Source organism: Sinocyclocheilus grahami, unplaced genomic scaffold (genome assembly GCF_001515645.1).
Source record: "Sinocyclocheilus grahami isolate Dianchi unplaced genomic scaffold, SAMN03320097.WGS_v1.1 scaffold604.1, whole genome shotgun sequence".
NCBI lineage: Eukaryota > Metazoa > Chordata > Actinopteri > Cypriniformes > Cyprinidae > Sinocyclocheilus > Sinocyclocheilus grahami.
The window spans coordinates 61,600-80,851 of record NW_015505783.1 but is presented as its reverse complement, the minus strand read 5'-3'; the positions used below and the strand labels follow the sequence as shown (position 1 = coordinate 80,851).

Genomic DNA, 19,252 nt, shown 5'->3' with positions numbered 1-19,252 from the left:
CCAGCCCTACATTTCAGTGAGAAGTCTGTAGTTTCAGCGAGACTGCACTGCATTCTGGGGTTAATTATTCAGCCTTCTATTAAAACCTTTCTAGTTCATGAATGTGAAAAAATGAATTTAATCTTTGCTTTTGAGTGTGTAATGACTGTTCTTTCACTCTTACAGACCTTCACGGGGCCGTATGTGTACCAACTGCAGTCGGTGATATGCGACGCAGACTTGCGTTCGCTGCTGCGTACCATGGGCTATTCAAGAGACCAGGAATTACAGTACCACGTTAGGGACCATCCAGGTGGAGCCTCCCACCTCCGGCAGCTCGCCTTCGAACTGCTCCTCGCCCAGGCTGAATGCCGTCTGCTCGGCGAGGTGGTGTCCATGTCTCGGGGCTTTGCCTCGGAGCTGGAGGCCATGGAGGTGAGGAGGAACACCAGAGAAGATGCAGCAGGGTGCGCTGACGCCCTCCGCCGACGAGACAGCCTTACAGGAGACTTGTCCCGCCTGTCGGTGCGGCCGGTGGATATCGACCGCGCCCACCTAAGGCGAAGCGGCCGGCCGTCCAAGTCGGTGGATGTAACAGACAGTGCAGGACACTGGCACCAAGCCAGCAAGCCTGTGCTGAAGGCCTCGCTCAGCCTGCGCAAAGAGCCACTGTTCGTCGACACGGAAGAAGACTTGAAGGATGAAATCATCCGACCAAGCCCTTCGCTTTACCCTGTGGCAGCGCCGCCCTCTTACAGCCCAGTGGCCGACTTCTTCCCGATTCAGTCGCCCCCGTCTGAGCCATACTCCTACCACTTGTCCTCCCTGGATGAGGTGGACTTGTACACTGAACGGGGTTTGGGTGGCCACCAGACGCCCTCTAGGCCACAGAGCCGGGAGCCTCGAGAGTCCCGGGACAGTTGGGTTCTGAAGGGACATGTGATGAAGTGCCAGGGCTGCGGCATGGGCTGTCCTTCGCTCTCCTCTTGCCAGAGGTGCGACATGATCTTGTGTTCGTCCTGCCATGCAGTGGAACCGGCACCTTGTTGTGGCTTCCAGGATTACACTAAAACTTCCCGCCCTTTGGATGGCTACATGCCCATCAAGGAGAAGTTGTCGGTCTACTCCAACGCTCACTCGCACACTCACCCTCACCCACTTCCCCACGCTCAGTCCCACTCGCTGTTGCTGGACAAAGCTGTGATGAGCACCAAGCTGTTTCCCAGTAAAGCCGTGGGTTCGGGCAGCAGTCCGGTGGTCAGCTCCATCAGCAGTGGGGGTGAGCGGCTGAGTGTGGGCGGCTCCCGCTGTGGCTTTTGCAACAAGCCAGGGGCCTCTCACACCTGTGTGAACTGCTCCAAGGTGTCATGTGAGATGTGCATGAGCCTTTACGGCAGTGATGTGTGCACCCGCAAAAATCCTCATCATAACTTTGTGCCCAATCATCAGCTCAATTTCAAGTCCAGCACCATATCCCACCTCGTGTATCGATAGACCAGGAGCACAGTTGTGCACTACACCTCTGTTGATCTTTTGATCTCTGCTTTTTCCACCCTTGTTTTTTTTATTTAACTCTTCCTGCTTCCTTTCTCAGTTGGCAGTTGTTTGGTTTTGGTCATGTGATATTGCAGTGCATTTCCTGTCCCTCAGTATTTCTACTTTATCAAGGAAAACAAAAAAAGTCGTTTGACCGGAGAATTCCATTCAGTATCAATGCTTGTTAACTTGAAAAGTAACCATGCAGCGCATAGAAACTGTGAATGTTTAACAGAGACTTCAAACCCTGCAATTGAATCGAGTAAGTTGGAACTTCTCAAACTTGAACAAAATAAAAAAAATAAAAAATAATAACATTACACTGGAAGTAAATAGTATATATTTTGAATTGTGAATCTATCGATCTATGTAAGACTATCGCTCTCATGGTGGGGTGGTTTTCGCAGTTGAATGGGGCTTCAGTTGTGAATTTGTATCAGACTTCTAGTTGCTAAGAAATGCCTTGTGGGTTTAACCCCTAAGAAGTCAGCCTACGCTGTTCAAAATGCTGCTGTTGAAAGTAAAACCAGGAGGGGGCACTCCTGGCCTCTAACATGCTTTGCAAGCACCGTGAAACTTCATGCACATACTGTTGATTATGTCAGTATATTTATATAATTTTTCCTCTGTCCAGTTTTCCTTTACATTGTTTTAACCTGTTAAGTCATTGAAATGGAGAATTATTTAATATTTTGCTACGCTGACTGTCGTGAGAAACAATTATTATTATAATTTTTTGTTAATTAATTGTGCAATGCATTTATGGTGGTGTGTTTGCATACAGTGATAAACTAAAGTGTTACTACTGGGTGAGTGTCACAAAGGATTTTATGGGTCATATTTCACCCCACAATCCAAAGAAGATGTGATATTTTACAAAGAGAATACAAGATTCTCATTACTGCAGATACAGTGTTGAAACTCATACTTTATGATCCAGAATGTTTTTATGTAATATAAAATTAAAATGAGGATAAACTAAATTCAGTACAACAAATACTACGAAAATGTATTCTTACAGTAGTATTTATAAATGTTTTATTCACACACGTGTTATGAGAATTAGAACCTGTAAAAATAAATCTCCTCTATGCAAAATATTTTTTCTTGCTGTTTTTATTATTTGTTTTTATTATGGTGTAAAATATGACTTGGACCTATTTTTGTGACATTCATCCTAATTGGCCTGATTTGTATTCTTCCCTGAAGATAACACTAATTATATATATATATATATATATGTTTCCTTTTTTTTCTGCAACTACAAATTTTTTATTTTTTTTTATTTGTGTGTCTGTTTCAACAGAACAAAGGCAGTATATCATTCTGTCTACATCTCCTTTATTTCAGAGATTTTGATTCCAGTCACCTGAAGGCTGCACTCAATGCAGGACTCGATGCTTAATGACTGTACACAGCATAAAGCGAGGGCCAAAAAAATCTGTCAGGGAAACAGAAACTAGCACAAGACATAAAGATGGCATGTTCTTACGAAGTAACGTCAGTATGTGTTTTTGATTTAGTGGAACGAGTGTTAATGGTACTAAACAGCTGCCAGGAATAATCTGATTGGATTTTACACTCATGTGACAGCATGGTTAACCAATCAAACTGTAATGTGCCAAACACCCTCAGGCTGTGAAGACAGAACCTGCTCATCTCTGCGTGGTAACTGAGCCATTTGAAAGTGTTTTAACTCCGAGTGATGGATAACCTGTGTGTGACTAAGCCACTTTCTCTCTCACGCCCATCAGTTCTCATCATACCCTGTTTAATGGGTTTGTGTGGTGATTTCACTAGAGCTGAACTGATGAGTGTGTTGACCCTCTATACACTGCTCCTGGTTTCCCCTGTCCATGAAGCAGCATTCACTTCTGCAGAGGTCAGATCTGGCAAACAAGTTTGATCTTCAACGGAGACGTGGTGGGGCGAAGGGGCTGGTGGAACCGGGGTAAGGAGTTTGCCAAAAAAGTGTGTCAGCAAAAGTATAATCCTATAATTATATAAATTAATTAAAAGCGATGATTTTATAAAATAATTTCAAAAATAAAGTTCTACAAAAAAAACGCTGTCTTTGGTGTTTGAGTTTTGGATCAAACATGAGCTAACAACTCACTGAATCACCTCAATTCTTACAGGAGAGAGAGAGGGAGAAATGTTAAACACAGCAGTTTATGAGTGAAACATATCTACTGGTTAAACATAATCACACTTTAAGCACCACTTTGGGGAAGGATGTTTTCCCAGGTGAATTTTACAGACTGCATGTACACACATTAAGCACTACACTTCAAGTGACATGCATTTTAGGTTTCTACAGTGATGCACATACAAAAATTCAAGATTGATTTATCAGATATTCAGTCACTAAGGGCAAGAGATGTTATGCTCTGCAACCTGCATGAATATCTAAAATATAGTTCATGTATAATATATATGAGAAGTGTTCTAATTATTTAAAATGTAAAAATAGTTCATGAGTATCATAGTTTAGTGGACAGATTGTTAGCTATTGCATATATTGTTAGCGTATATGAAAATAAAATTAATCTATGGCAAAAACAGATCATTATGATCGATGGACACAGTCACGCTGTAGGGTCATTACTACTATGCTATCCCAAGAGTTGCGTGTGTGTGTGTGTGCGTGTGCTTAAGTGTGGGTGAGAGCAGCCTGTTCTCATTGTTTATATGTATTAATATATAACATCTATAAGCACAAAACAAACATTTTTGTACGTTTTGTTTTATCCTGGAACATACAATTTGGACGTGTTACAATGTTTAAAACGTAAAATTGCTAAATTTTTATAGCTAAAATTTTTTAAAATATGTACAAATCTTTTATATCATTAAGATATTTGTACCAGTGCATTTTTATCATTTTATCAATAAGCAATTTAGATTTTTAGACCCCTTAACCTACCCATTTTATAGCGAATATAAGAAGATAGGAAATATCCATTTTAGTATCAATATAGCATTAAAAAAATATTTTTTAGTCGATAATCCCACTCTATTTCTTAAATGTTTCTTTAAAATATGTACAGTATAAAGAAAAACATGGCTGATGTGTCCAAATCAATGTTAGGTTTTCCTTGATTTTCATATCCATGTATTCATTTATGAATTTTTATTTATTGATTCTTTTTTTGTTTTGTTTTGTGTTTATGCTTATATTGTAATATGTATGCTAATATGTTCAACTACTGACTGAGTAATAATGTTTCTCAGAATTAGTCATTAACAGTACTAGATGTTCCTTTTCAGAAACGGTGTTTTTAGGGAGTTGGTTTGTTAACTAAAGGTTCGGGAGCAAGGTCGAGGCCATCACCTAAATTCCTGAAACCTTCATATACAGTGGGGGAAATATTTATTTGACCTGATTTTGTAAGTTTGCCCACTTACAAAGAAATTAAGGGTCTGTAATTTTTACAGATGGATAGAGACACAATATCAACCAAAAAATTCAGAAAAAACACATTATATAAAGGTTAGAAATTGATTTACATTTCAGTGAGTGAAATAAATATTTGATCCCCTACCAACCAGCAAGAATTCTGGCTCCCACAGATTGGTTATGTGCCCATGTGGAACACAGATTAGTCCTGCCACTTTAAGAAGTTACTCCTAATGTCAGCTCGTTAGGTGTATAAGACACCTGTCCACACAATCTGTATCTTCCATTCCAACCTCTCCCACCACCATGAGCAAGACCAAAGAGCTGTCAAATGCCGATGTCAGAGACAAGATTGTAGATCTGCACAAGGCTTGAATGGGCTACAAAACTATCAGCAAGAAGCTTGGTGAGAAGGAGACAACTGTTGGTGCGATTATTCGGAAATGGAAGAAATACAAAACAACCATCAATCGGCCTCGGTCTGGAGCTCCGTGCAAGATCTCGCCTCATAGGGTAAGGATGATCATGAGAAAGGTGAGGGATCAGCCCAGAACTACACAGGAGGAGCTTGTTAATGATCTTAAGGCAGTTGGGACCACAGTCACCAAGCAAAACAGTGATTACACACTACGCCGCAATGGACTGAAATCCTGCAGAGCCCGCAAGGTCCCCCTGTTCAAGAAGGCACATGTACCCATTTAAAGTTTGCCAATGAACATCTAAATGATTCAGAGAAGGCTTGGGAGAAAGTGCTGTGGTCAGATGAGACCAAAATTGAGCTCTTTGGCATTAACTGGACTCGCCGTGTTTGGAGGGAGAGAAATGACCCCAAGAACACCATCCCTACAGTCAAGCACGGAGGTGGAAACATTATGAGAGTTGCACTCCAGTAACCTTGTGCGGGTTACACTTTCCCCTCCTAACTTATGCACGTCCCTGTGCATGGCAATGTTCAAACAGTTATCACCGGAGGGAACAGAACAGGGGGATGAGCTGACGCATCACTCTCACTTATGATGTCGTTCCACACAGTGGTCAGCCCTTGAAAGAATGACTTCACCACTGTGACTAAGGGGGTTCCCAGTTCAGTGTAGTCCAGCCGCCTAGGTGGCTGACGATTCCTCACGGATCTCCTGACTAGGTCATCAGTATCTGCTTGTCCCTCCATCTCCTTAATCTCCTCTTCTCCTTCATTTTCAAGAACATTTGTCTCATCACATTCTGGCATGTCGGAGGGGACTGGAAGTTGTTCAGGGCAGTCCTCATCTGAGCCTTTCACAAGGTTGCCATTGTCAGAAAAGTTTGTCTCCCTTTTCACAGATTCACTTCCAGGTAAGTCTTCTATTTCCACAGGTTCATTTCCAGGTAAGTTCAGGTTCAGTGTTACTCTGTTGACTGGAGCAACATCAGGTAGGCTTCTCTCATTAGCTGGAACATCATCAGTTGTTACAGGCAGGCTACTCTCATTAGCTGGAACATCATCAGTCACCTTGTTGAGGTTTGTCGTCAGATTCTCTTTAGAATGGCTTGGACCATGGTGTCTTAGAACATCTCGCGAGACAATATATCTGGTTACTTCTGAGACTGGTTCTTTTTGGGACCAGGTAACAGGAATGATATCATCCTCATCCGAGGACTGATCAACTTCTCTTGGGTCACTGCGAATGTTCTGGCGTGTCTTGCGGCGCTCGAGTGGTTTGGGTTGTTCTTCTGGTGTTACATGGAGGAACCCACATGGGAGCAAGAGGTCTCGATGCAGAGTGCGCCAGGGGCCTTCTCCGGGCTCTGGTTTTACTGTACAGACGGGGAGGCCTCCAGCTTTCCTCACTACCACATGGACGGTGAACTCCAATTTATCATCAAGTTTGTGCTTTCCACGAATGCGTACGTTCCTGACAAGTACTCTGTCTCCAATGTCCAGAGCAGAAGGAGTCACACGCTTGTCAAACCTTGTTTTGTTCTTTTCAGCTACCTTGGCAGCACTCCTTGTAGCTATTTTGTAGCTCTCCTCAAGGTGGGATTTGAGGTGCTTTACATACTGGGAGTGTGACTTCTGTTGCTCTTCTTTGACAGGTAAGCCGAATGCAAGGTCGACTGGCGTGGCTGGCGTCCGAACATTAACTCATACGGTGTGAACCCAGTCACTTCACTTCTGGTACAATTGTACGCGTGGACCAAAGGCTTCACAAAGTCCTTCCAGTGTGACTTATCCTGATTTTCCAGAGTGCCAAGCATGTCTAACAGAGTGCGGTTAAAACGTTCCACCGGGTTGCCCCTTGGGTGGTACGGAGTTGTTCGAATTTTCTGTATGCCTGCAACTTCACACAGTTGTTTGATTAGTCGCGACTCAAAATCAGGACCTTGGTTGCTGTGCAGTTTCTCTGGAATACCATAATGGATGATGAAATTGTCCCATAAGCACTTTGCAACCGTTTGAGCCTTTTGGTTTGGTGTTGGGATAGCCACTGCGTATTTTGTAAAGTGATCTGTGATCACAAGAATGTCCTTTGTGTTACTTCTGTCCTGTTCTATAGACAAGAAGTCCATGCAGACCAGTTCAAGCTGTCTTGTTGTCATGATGTTCACTAAAGGTGCTGCCCTCTCAGGTAAGGTTTTCCTGAGCACACACCTGTTACACATCTTGACTTTCCTCTCAATGTCAGAGGCCATCCTCGGCCAGTAGAATCTGGCTCTGACCAAGTCCAGCGTGCGGTCTTTTCCCATATGACCCATGTTGTCATGCAGGCTCATTAAGACCGTCTCACGAAGTTCTTCAGGTAAGACGGTCAGCTCTCTGTTTGTCTCTGAGATCTGCCTCTGATAGGGTTGGGGACGATGAGAAGCCCTCCAAGCCCATCTTCCTGCTCAAAACTGCCAGGTACAGCATCTCCAGAGATGGCAAGGCTCTCGACGAGGGAGATACTTCCATCTCTGCCCATTCCATCATTGGCACAATAAATAAGTTGTCTCTCACAAATGGCACGAACAACCCCCTGATCCACAGCCTCAATGTTGTCTGGATCTGATAGATGGTGTCGTGTGAACTTGCGGATCCTGTCCCACTCTTTTTGAGATGAGGGGTCGTCACGCAGGTTGCCATGGGGACGTCGTGATAGTGCGTCAGCATCTCCATTCTGCTTTCCCGGCCGGTACTGGAGCTTAAAGGAGAAGGTAGAGAGAGCAGCTAACCACCTGTAGCTGGTTGCATCGAGTTTGGCTGAGGTAAGTATGTAGGTAAGGGGATTGCTGTCAGTGACTACTGTGAACTGATTGCCATAGAGGTAGTTACTGAACTTCTCCGTTACAGACCATTTCAGCGCTAAAAACTCAAGCTTGTGAGCTGGATAACGGGACTTACTACATGATAACCCTCTGCTTGCATAGGCGATGACACGCAGCTGTCCCTCCTGCTCCTGATATAAGGCCGCTCCGAGGCCGGTGGAACTTGCATCCGTGTGAAGGATGTAAGGAAGTGCAGGATTTGCGAAGGCCAGAACTGGGGACGTTGTCAACTTGCCGATGACCATCTCAAATGCCTGTTGGCAGGCGGGAGTCCAACGGTTCAGAAATGGTTCTTTGGGGTGGTAGTATTGGCCACTCCTTTCCTTGGACTTTGGGTGCTTCCTTAGAGGTGGGTAGCCAGATGTTAAGTCGTTCAGCAGTTTCATTATACTTGAATAGCCTTTAATAAACTTTCTATAATACCCACAGAATCCAAGGAAGGCTTTCAACTCTTTTAGATGCTGAGGGACTGGCCAGGTCTTTAGCACTGCAATCTTTTCCGGGTCAGTCTCCACTCCCTGCTCTGAGACCACATGCCCCAAGTACCGGACTGAGGACTGGAAGAATCTACATTTTTCCGGGGACAACTTGAGCCCATACTCCTTCAGGCGGTTGAGAACCTTGGTGAGTCTGGCTTCATGATCTTCTAAAGTTGTCGAGAAGACTATCAAGTCATCCAGGAAAACGACAACTTTCTTCAAGCTCATGTCTCCCATGCACTTTTCCATCAGTCTCTGGAAGGTACTTGGGGCGTTTGTCACTCCCTGAGGCATGCGATTAAACTCCCAGAAACCAAGTGGGCATACGAAGGCGGTCTTTGGCTTGTCAACCTCGTCGACTACGATCTGATAGTAGCCAGACTTTAGATCGAGGACGCTGAACCACTTGGAACCGGAGAGTGCTGTGAAGGTATCATCCATCCTCGGAAGTGCATAGGCGTCTTTCACCGTCTGCAGGTTCAGTTTCCTGTAGTAAATACAGAGGCGTACCTGGCCATTCTTCTTCCTGACTACAACGATTGGAGAGGAGAATGGAGACTCACTTTCACGAATCACCCCAGCATCGAGAAGCTCTTGAAGATGTTGACGAACAGCTTCTACGTCGTGTGGGTGTATCGGCCGAGCTCTGAGTTTGAATGGTGTTTCATCGGACAGTTTGATGTGATGCTTGACTTTGTCTGTCCTTCCAAAGTCAGTGTCATTCTGGGCGAAGACCTCAGGCATGCTATTCAATTTTCGAGTAATTCTGTCTTTCCATTCTGGAGGGACCGGGGACTCACCAAAGTCAAAGGCTAGGTCAGCTGCCTTGGAGGGTTCTGGTTCAAATGGATCGGTCACGCTCTGTTTGTGAGACACAATGACCTGGATTGCACTGAGCTCAGCAATCACACTCTTAGCTGGGATAATAATGTCATGTTCCGACTCATTTGAGACCACAACTGGTAGTCTGCCTGGTAGATCCACTCCCTCCCACTCCCTCCAGAACAACTGTTCCTCCAGCTGGAATGAGTTTTCTGTCTCTGCCTTGCATCCTCACCAGTCCGATGTTACTGTCATGGCTTTGTCCCTGTCTCAGTTGAAGTACTTTCAGCACCGCTCTGTAGCCGTTTGGGACAGGATGGTAGCTTGCTAAGACTTTTCTCTCTGCACATACCATATGCTACATCGAGTGTGTTTGTACCAACAAGTATCTAGTACCCTGAAGTGCCGCTGTCTGGAACAATCAAGGCCAATGTTGGGACTTCATATTCAGCTCCAAGGAACTGTTTTGGGAAGGTGATTGTGACTTCAACATATCCAAGGTAGGGCACAGATTGACCATTGGCCCCTTCAACTTCCAGAAGGTTATAGAGTGGTTCGATCTGTTGCTCATGTAGGTATTCATCATAGAAGGACTTGGTGACTGTGGTTACTTGTGAACCTGTGTCAAGGAGACAGCTGAACTGTTTGCCTTGGATGGTAACTTGCCCTGTGCTTCTCGTGCCTATAAGTTTTTCCGGAACTCTGAAGGGGTGTTTTCTAACATTAGATTGGTTCAAGGCAGCACTGAACTTGGGTTTGGTATCACTTTTATCCTTAGCAGGGCGTTGGTGAACTGCTCCAGCCTCAGTTTGCCCTGCAACTGAGACTCCATCTAAAAATCCCTATTGTCTGGTGAGTGTTCTTTAGCCTCACAGAGGTGCCGCTTTTCTTTCAATTGATCTCTTTTTTCATTGACGAGAGTGGGGTTTGGATTGTTACTGCAAGCTGAGGAAATGTGACCGTCCTCGCCGCAGTTGAAACAATACCAAGGTCTCGGCTGGGTGCTTGTCTTTGAGTTGGTAGGTTTCCAGCTTGGTGCTCTGGGGTCAAGTTTAGATGCTGGCCCACCTGATTGATGCTCAGAGTTCCCCTTGGTCTTTGGGGCCTTCTTGGCTTTCTTAGACATCAGCGTGGTGAGTTGGCTCTGCAGAGACGCCACCTGCTGTTTAAGCTCTGTCAATGTGTCGGACTCAGGCTGGAATGGTGCTTGTTGACTGCAGACGCATGCACTCTGAGAACTTGCCATAGCCCGCTGCCGGTGTGAGCCAAGGTGCTTCTTCATACGTGTGGCTTTAGCTGCCTGCCTATCCTCCTCAGTGCGGATTAATAACAGGAGCTCTGAAAATGCTGGCGGGTGACTTTTCTTTTCTTCGAGGTTGAGGTCAGAGAGCAAAGGGTTGTCCCAACACATTTGAGAATGTGTCTATCTGCTACTCCAGCAGCAGCTCCTCCTCTCCTAACAGCAAGGTTCAGGGCAGCTTGAAGGCGGCAGAGGTAAGTAGAGGCCTTTTCACCAGGATCCTGAAGAGTATTCATAAACTGGGCAAAAAGCTCCTCGCCATCCTCAACGGTTCCAAAGGCTGCATCCAGCAGTTGAAGGTAGGTTTCAGGAGTAGCTTCAGGGCTTAGTCTTTTGACAATATCCGCTGCAGGGGAGAGCAAACTTTCAAAGATTTTCTGTGATTTCTGAAGATTAGACAGGGTGGGGTCTTTCCTGAGAAGCTCAACATGTGAATGCCATGTGTCGTAGTCTGTCTCACTATTGGGTCTGGGGAGCTTGCCTGAGAATGAACAAAGCTTGATGGCAAAGTTTGAATGTGTGTTTAATTCATCTCTCCTCACAATGTACTTAACAATGACCTTTTGAATTTCAGGTGGATTCAGGTCGCTCTCTACAATGGACAGACTTCGCTTCACATCAGCTGGCGGGCATGGCTCAGTACCACAATGAATGAACCTTTCCCGAGAAGAATCTGGGAACAGCTGGGGGTGTGGGGGTTCAAATGTGTCAAGAGACGTGTTGAGCGGTCTGGCTCCAAACTCATTGTCACCACTGCCATCAGTCTCGATTGTCTCACTGATCTCTGACATCATGTCTTTCAGCACCTCTTCGAAGCCTCGTCCACTCAGTTTCGCTAACTTCTTTATTTCATCAAGGTAGGCTTTGGTAACACTGCAGCTAATTTTAGTTGTGTACACACTTGCCAGAGCTTGAACGTAGTATTTTACATCTGGATTGTCCTTAAGTTCATGTGTGTAGGGCAGAAGAGGAGCTAAGGCTTCAATAGCAACGCCATCTTGATACTCAATAATCAGGTTTTTATAAAACACTGAGTTAATGTCAGTAACTGGCGCAAGTCTCATGGAGCCATACTTCTTAAGGAAGTCTACGATCTCCTCATCTTCTGGTAATTCAACCAAACCACTCACCATTACTGCATTGGGGACTTTGATACCTGAGCTTGTTATGAACTCCATGCTTGGTAAAGGGTGATCTATAAATGTGACAAATAGTTTACACACTTGAAAATATTTTCACACACGTGTAATGTGGTCCACTGCTAACACATAACCAGACTCCTGGCTGGCTCGCCACTTGTAACCCACGTCTCAGGTTAGTGTAACTGATAACTAATTTAAGTAGTAAGGAATTAAAGCTGGGCTAATATCAAAACCTCTAGGTACGACTACGGAGCCTGAAATAGGAAAAGGTCAGCAGAGAACAGACAACACAAAACAGGTAAATTTGAGAAATGTATTATACAAAATGAATGGCAGTTATTTACATTCCCTGCCTAACTAAGACGGCTTCCTGAGTGCACAGCGCACAATAAACCCAAAATAAATAACCTCAAATAAAGAAAGAGTCCAAGAAAGTTCTTGGTGTGTGTGTGTCTTGGAGTATGTATGTTCTTTTCACTACCCGAGTAGGTTTACGTGTGGTCTTATCTGTATTTCAAATTAAGGCACAGGATGATAATGGTTCCAAAGATGCCACGGCTGGCCACACCAGGCTCTTGGTCCATTCACTTCTGCGGTTGGCTCGCCACTGACCACCAGGGTTAGATTCAGATGGTCTATCCCTTTCTAAAAGCAATCGGAGGTATCTTGAGAAGCTTGCTGTCATACGGCTTACCTCTCTCTCTCACAGCTTTCAACCAGTCCTTGTTGCTTTCTAGTAGCGTCTTCACCGGAGGAAAGGCGTGTTTTATTTAATAGTAAATTCCCTGGGGTGTTCGCGCCACCCACAGGCATAGTAGAGAGTTGCACTCCAGTAACCTTGTGCGGGTTACATAATGTTTTGCAAAAAGTGGGAGGCTGAGAATGTGCTTAGTTGTGCAGATTGGGCTGAGGATTTACTCTTTGAGTGTGAGGTTTCACTAACTGTGTTATTTTTTATTTAATTTTAGTGTGTAAGCAATCGTAAAAAACTGTAAAACCTAAAGGGAAAGAAAAAGGAAGAAAAACTAGCCCAATGTTTTTTCTCCCATCCTTCTGTCATGGTTGCACTACAGCGAGGAACGAGTCGTCGCGGGATGAACACAAACACAGTCTTAAATAATCCACAGGAACAAGGAATACAGGGCAGGAACACACAGGTAGCACAACAGGGATAGACGTTTAAGACCCGACAAAGAAACATGGGGCAGACTACACTATGTAAGAATCTATAGTCAATATGTTTGATCATGCTCATTTCCCAAAATGGCTTAATTATTATAGAGAAGAAGAAAGTCAACAGTTATGTTGTTTGTAGATCACTTGGGATGGTCACATCCTGAGCAAATGGTGACCAATTGTAGAATGGGAGCAGGTGTGGGACACTGAGAACCACCTCAGACAAAAGGGGTGTCAGAACATAATTAACATACAGACCACAGCTGTAACAACAGGAGCAACTTCCTTTACATTGAGGGTAAACTTTAAGTGTATAAAATGTTTGAGTTTAGGATGTTCGGGGTTCAGGCTGACTCCGTTGAACCCAAGGTACTACATGTACTTTGTCACTACTATTCTGTAATAAAATGTATTCTTCATCAAGATCTTCGATGTCTTCACTTTTTCTTACAACTATAAATACTAAACTTAAACGAGGTAATTAACAAGACACAGGTGAATCAAATATGACAATCAGACAAGGGAGAAACTAGGTCACGGAGCACATGGGGAGAAAAACACACAGACAGGTCCATATCCCTGACACCTTCACAGTTTAAATAAAATTTTTGATTTGAATGTTTTAAATTTTATTTTGGTGATTTTAGCTAGACATATTTATGTGCATTATGTTTATGTGCCTATAAAGCTGCTCTAGCAAAAATGGAGATCATAAGCTCCAGATTCTATGATTATAAATCCAAATTCAAAATCATCATATTAAAAAAAGATGAAGATGCACTTGTCAGAACTGTGGTGAGGATTTCGGTTCAGATCTGCCTCTCTCCTCTTACTGCCCTGTCTCTTCTCTACTATTCTGTTAAAGAAAGGCAAAACACCTACACAGTATACAAAAAGAATGAAGAAACGCTGAATTTATTCATTTATAATTATAGATTGTGCTTTCACAAGAACATATTGAGATTTGCCTGTGATTTCTCTTTCACTCAGGATCTGTAATTAAATAGTACAATCTGGCAGGTTAGCAGAAATTACTGTAACATGATTTGCCAACAGAGCAGAGGGAGCAGTTTCACTTGAAATATGTTTTCCTGTTGTTCGTCAGGAATAGCAGGTTATGCAGACAGGTTAGTACTTATATTTCAGGCACCTTGAACAATTTTTGTTTTTGTCAGCTTGTGCAAATATACGTTTTTCTTCTTCCATTGAATCTTACATGTGGTACGTGTGCAAAAAAAAGAAAGAATGAAATAAATAAAACATTTGTGAAGTTGAAGCTTAGGTTTTATAGTAAATTTCTCACCAGAGATGACGAAGTACATCCCTTGCGAGAGTCATGTGATTGACAGTCCAGGTTTCTGTCCTGTAATCAGTGAGCTAGTTGAACTGGACAAAGAGGTGAGATGTTTTGAGCAGGTTCACACTCTAGTGGTGGTACCAAAAGACACCAAAACTACAAAACACTCAACATACATACAGGTGTGTATACAATTACTGTAGATCTAGACTGTTTACATCTTGAAAAAACAATGTACTTGATCTCTGAAACTCATTTCAAATTTTTTTTTACAGACCCTGTATAAAGCATCAGAAGTTTAAAGGGGTCATATGATGCGATAAAAAATGTTTCTTTCTCTTTGGAGTGTTACAAGCTCTTGGTGCATAAAGAAGATCTGTATAGTTGCAAAGACTAAAGTCTCAAATCCAAAGAGATATTCTTTATAAAAGTTAAGAGTCAACCACGCCTACCTAAACGGCTCGTTCTAACACTCCCCCACATGTCTACGTCACTATGTGGGAAGATTTGCATAATGCCACCCAAATGTTCACGCAAAGAAAGAAGGAGTAACTTTTATTCTCGCTGTAGTATTGTTGCTGCCGCCATGTCGTAAATACGCTGTGTGCTTCGTTGTGAAAGCGAAACTACTTTGTTTGGTCTTCCAAAAGAGGATGATATCCGCTTCGTCATGCCTAGAGCTGATCCGTGCTGGTCGTTGAGGGAATACATCAACTTCGCTCTGTGGATCGCCGGATCAGCTTTCACTGTGGACGAAGCGGAGTCCAGCCCGGGGTAGAGTAGACTACAATGCCGGCTGTTCTGACTCACAGACTGCAAGTACGTTTTTTATATCCGGGTCCGCAGAGTTTAACTGGTTAAAGGATTTGCCACTGACTATTCAAACGTGAGTTTTGAGCAGTGTAGAGTAGCACTTGTTGTTTGTCATTTCTCAGATCACAAATGCAGACATGGTTTTATGTTTACGCGGCGCGATGCAACGCCATGTGTAAAAAGACAGTATAAATCATTATAATCCGTAATTATGTCCCCACTGGATGCAACAAATGCCTCGTTTATAATGGGTTTTTATTGTTTTTGTCTTGTCGCGCCGGGACACAGGGCATCACAGTATGGTGAGGGGCGTAACACTTCAGTCACACGCTTGAGGTATTCAGCCAATCATAACGCACTGGATAGCTGGCCAATCACAGCACACCTCGCTTTTCAGACCGATGAGCTTTGTAAAAATCGACACGTTTCAGAAAGGTGGGGCATAGAGGAGAAATAATAATGTACAGCATGTGGAAAATTATGTGTTTTTGAACCTTAAACCACATTAACACATTTCATTGCACCAAATACACAAAATAATGTTATTTTTAGCAACATCATATGACCCCTTTAAGGTTTCCAGAAGTAAAAGACCTGTTGATGTTTCTCTGTAGAGAAATTGAGAATAGATTTTTCTATTTATCTAAGAGGTAAGTGTTGTACTGACTCAATGTGTGAGTTTTCTGCACATAAGATGCCCCTACTGTCCGAAACATATGATCTGAGAAGTGACATCTGTTTCTGCAACAGCGCTACACTCTATAAACATTGATTTTATTGGAAGGTATGCTGGTTTGCCTTTTTTGGAAAGTTAAGTGGTATTGTTCCTTAGTCCCAGTTGAGCCGGGCAGAATGGCGCAATAATACAGTCAAATTTCCCAGGATTTTACAACATTTAACACTAATTTCTTACAAAACCAATAACCACTGTATTCAGATTTACTACAAAATCAATGCAAGGTTGGTTATTTAAAAAATAATAATAATTTCAATGTGGAAAAATACTTTTGTCTTGCTTGAATAATGTGTAACCATGGAAGTGCATACTTCAGCTATTTTACAACTGCTATCAATTGGCCTTTTCAAATATTACATATTTAATTCAAATAATTAAATAACATTAAATAACGTTTCCAAAAATAAATATATTGTAAACCCAGCAGCAATTCATTGTTAGTCTTACTGTTATGCAGAATTTTTCTTCAGTTGAGTATTAGTTTCAATGTGTCGTCTTCTTCCTAACAAACAATATTCTGTGCAAAGCTGCTTGGGGACAATATGCATTGTGAAAAGTGCTAATTGCCTATGGTTGGCTTAATTGGGGACACAATTTCTGGCAATATTGTTGGCTTTTGATTGCCACAGATACTATTTGAACTGAACTGAGCCGGACGATGACATAACTGAATCAATTATGAATTGACTTTAACTGGAAAATTGATCCTCTTGCATTATGGACACTATTTTCCTGTTTAATACTGTAATGCTGCTTCGAGGCAATCTGTTATTGTATAAAGCGCTATATAAATAAAGGTGACTTGTCTTGACTAACGTTGTACAAAATTTTCTAATTAGGTTCCTTACGCTAATGTGAACCTTTCCAAATTAATTGGTAAAAAAAAAACTGAAACGTGTAAACTATTTTGGTAAAAGATGAAACTAATTTCAATTTCTCAATGTGACAAGCTCACAAAAAAAATGACGCACACGTTTTGCAAGTTTTTTTCTCAATGAACATGTTTTCTCCTTCCAATCTAATATTGCAATATTGACATAAAGCACAAAAACTTCAAATCAGGTTTTTGACATTATCTTGATCATCATTATGTTCATCATCATTAACTTTATGCATATATAAATGAACATTATATTATGGATGAGGAGGCACTACACCAGCAAGGAGGTCGATTTACATCAACTAACTATGAACACACACACGTCCTCTACACTGCAAGAGAAACGTTCACAACATAAACCTTCATCCCTTCGTTTGCATAAAGTACAAATCAACATTAAAAATAGCATTTACACTACACGGCTCTTTACTGTCTCGATTTAGGTGTTTGATTCTACTCAACACAGTTGTACAGTTACAGTAAGAATATAATCTTAATAAATTACATCATCATATACAAATATGACGGCGTGGACCCACACGCATTTATACAGGTATGGTACATAATGATATCATTGCAGTCAAAATCAAATTAATACAATATGGTACCTATAGAGCATTACAGTGTTATTTTCTCAAAGCGTTGATCTTTTGTTACCCAACATTTACAATTATAACACTACATTTTTTATTTCTATACATAAACACAACTCATACACACTGAATATAATAAAGAGGATACTCCCCGATACAACCCTGACACGTGTACCCTTCCGTACTTCTTTTTGTGTACATGTTGCAGAATATTTTAACAATGCAAGTTCATTTTTTCCTTGACTGAACAGTTTTCGACAAATCACAAAGCTGCTGGGGGGGTCTTTCCTCTTAATGTATTATTTATGTCACATCCTGTTTCATTATTGTTCTCAGTCCCACACTGAAACTCCATGAATGATGCACAACTCCACATATGTATATGCTTTCAGTAATGCAATCCGGAAAAACACTGCTTGCATTATCAAAAGCGTGGCTTACCGTCGTACAGAGTTCAGCTGTGAGAGGAATAAAATTCAAATGGTCCCAAAAAGTATTTGGACACTTGAGTCCCACTTAAATCTGTATAAATTGCATAGACAATAAAAATGTCACAATCCTGCATACGATTTCAGCTATTTATCATTTCAAACCTAAAACTGCTTTATGTGATATATATATATATTTTTTTAAAGTGTGCTTGTGCTATATTTCTGTCAAATACATTAAGTGGTGTGCTATTTTGTAATCCAATGCAATGCAATGAGTGGTTTAGAGGAATAGTTCAATTAAAATATGAAAATTGTCATTATATACTCACCATCAAGTAATCTGTATGAATTTTTCTTCTGTAGACTGACGTAACCATTGAATTTCATGGAAGTCAATAACTACTAGCAACTGTTTGGTTACCAACATTCTTTAAAATATCTTCTTTTGCATTCAACAGAAGAAAGAATCTCGTGTAGGTTTGGAACAACTTGAGAGAGAGTAAATGATGATAGATTTTTCATTTTTTGGTGAACTATCACTTTAAGTGTCCAAATACTTTTTGGCCCACTGTACTGTATATTGCCTGCAAATCATAGTTTGACACTAAGTTTCAACTTTTATTTTAGTTAGCATTTCAGAATTGAAAAGATTTTATTACGCGTTTTAAACGATAGTCTTGACGCAAACTCAGAGCATGTTAGTTAACAGGCCATGAAACAACAGGGAATCATTTTGATACCACTAACTTCTGAACTTGTGATGCATGCGGTGTTTCAGGTGTGAAATTCACTCACAGATTTTGTCTGTTCAATCTGCTGTGCATAAGTAGCCCAAATCATGCACAGGAAACATTCGTGCCCATCTGAAGAACCTTGATTTGGTATCAAGAGGTGACCATGAAGGGATGCCAAATAGAGACGATGCTTGTACAAGACCTTCTTGGAGAAACTAAGAACAACACATGACTTTGACAAACACTGTGCAACGATCAGCCAGTGTGGTTATGTTCAGAACATCATGCTTACATACTATGCAGTATTTAGTATGCATACTGGGTACAGTGCATGGAATACCCAGATGATTTTGTTTATTTACAACATAGTGTGGATGCCATGTGTGACGAAAAAAATTATTCTTGTTTAAAAAATCCATTTTGGCATCATCCAATAATGAAACATTTTTACACAATATTCAATTAAATTTCAAGACAATTGTATCGTGTGATGATACCTGGATGCCACTTACATGCAATAATAGATCTTAGTCAGGTTAGAAGCCATGTTGAATTTAACATGGATGAAAACGCTGCTGTGAGGGAGAGATTTACAGTCTTTCCGCTTTATATGAACGCACTGTTGAACCTCTGAAAACTTTTAAGGCTTATT

General features: G+C 41.9%; 1 protein-coding gene across 1 annotated transcript; it reads left to right on the top strand.

The window, feature by feature from the left end:
- The first annotated feature begins 166 nt into the window (after positions 1-166).
- Positions 167-3,235, top strand: LOC107557482 (spermatogenesis-associated protein 2-like). The gene is made up of 2 exons (XM_016240911.1): positions 167-1,777; positions 2,822-3,235. Exon 1 carries the CDS (start codon positions 241-243, stop codon positions 1,471-1,473), a length of 1,233 nt encoding a protein of 410 aa, XP_016096397.1. The 5' UTR covers positions 167-240; the 3' UTR covers positions 1,474-1,777; positions 2,822-3,235.
- Positions 3,236-19,252: the final 16,017 nt, after the last annotated feature.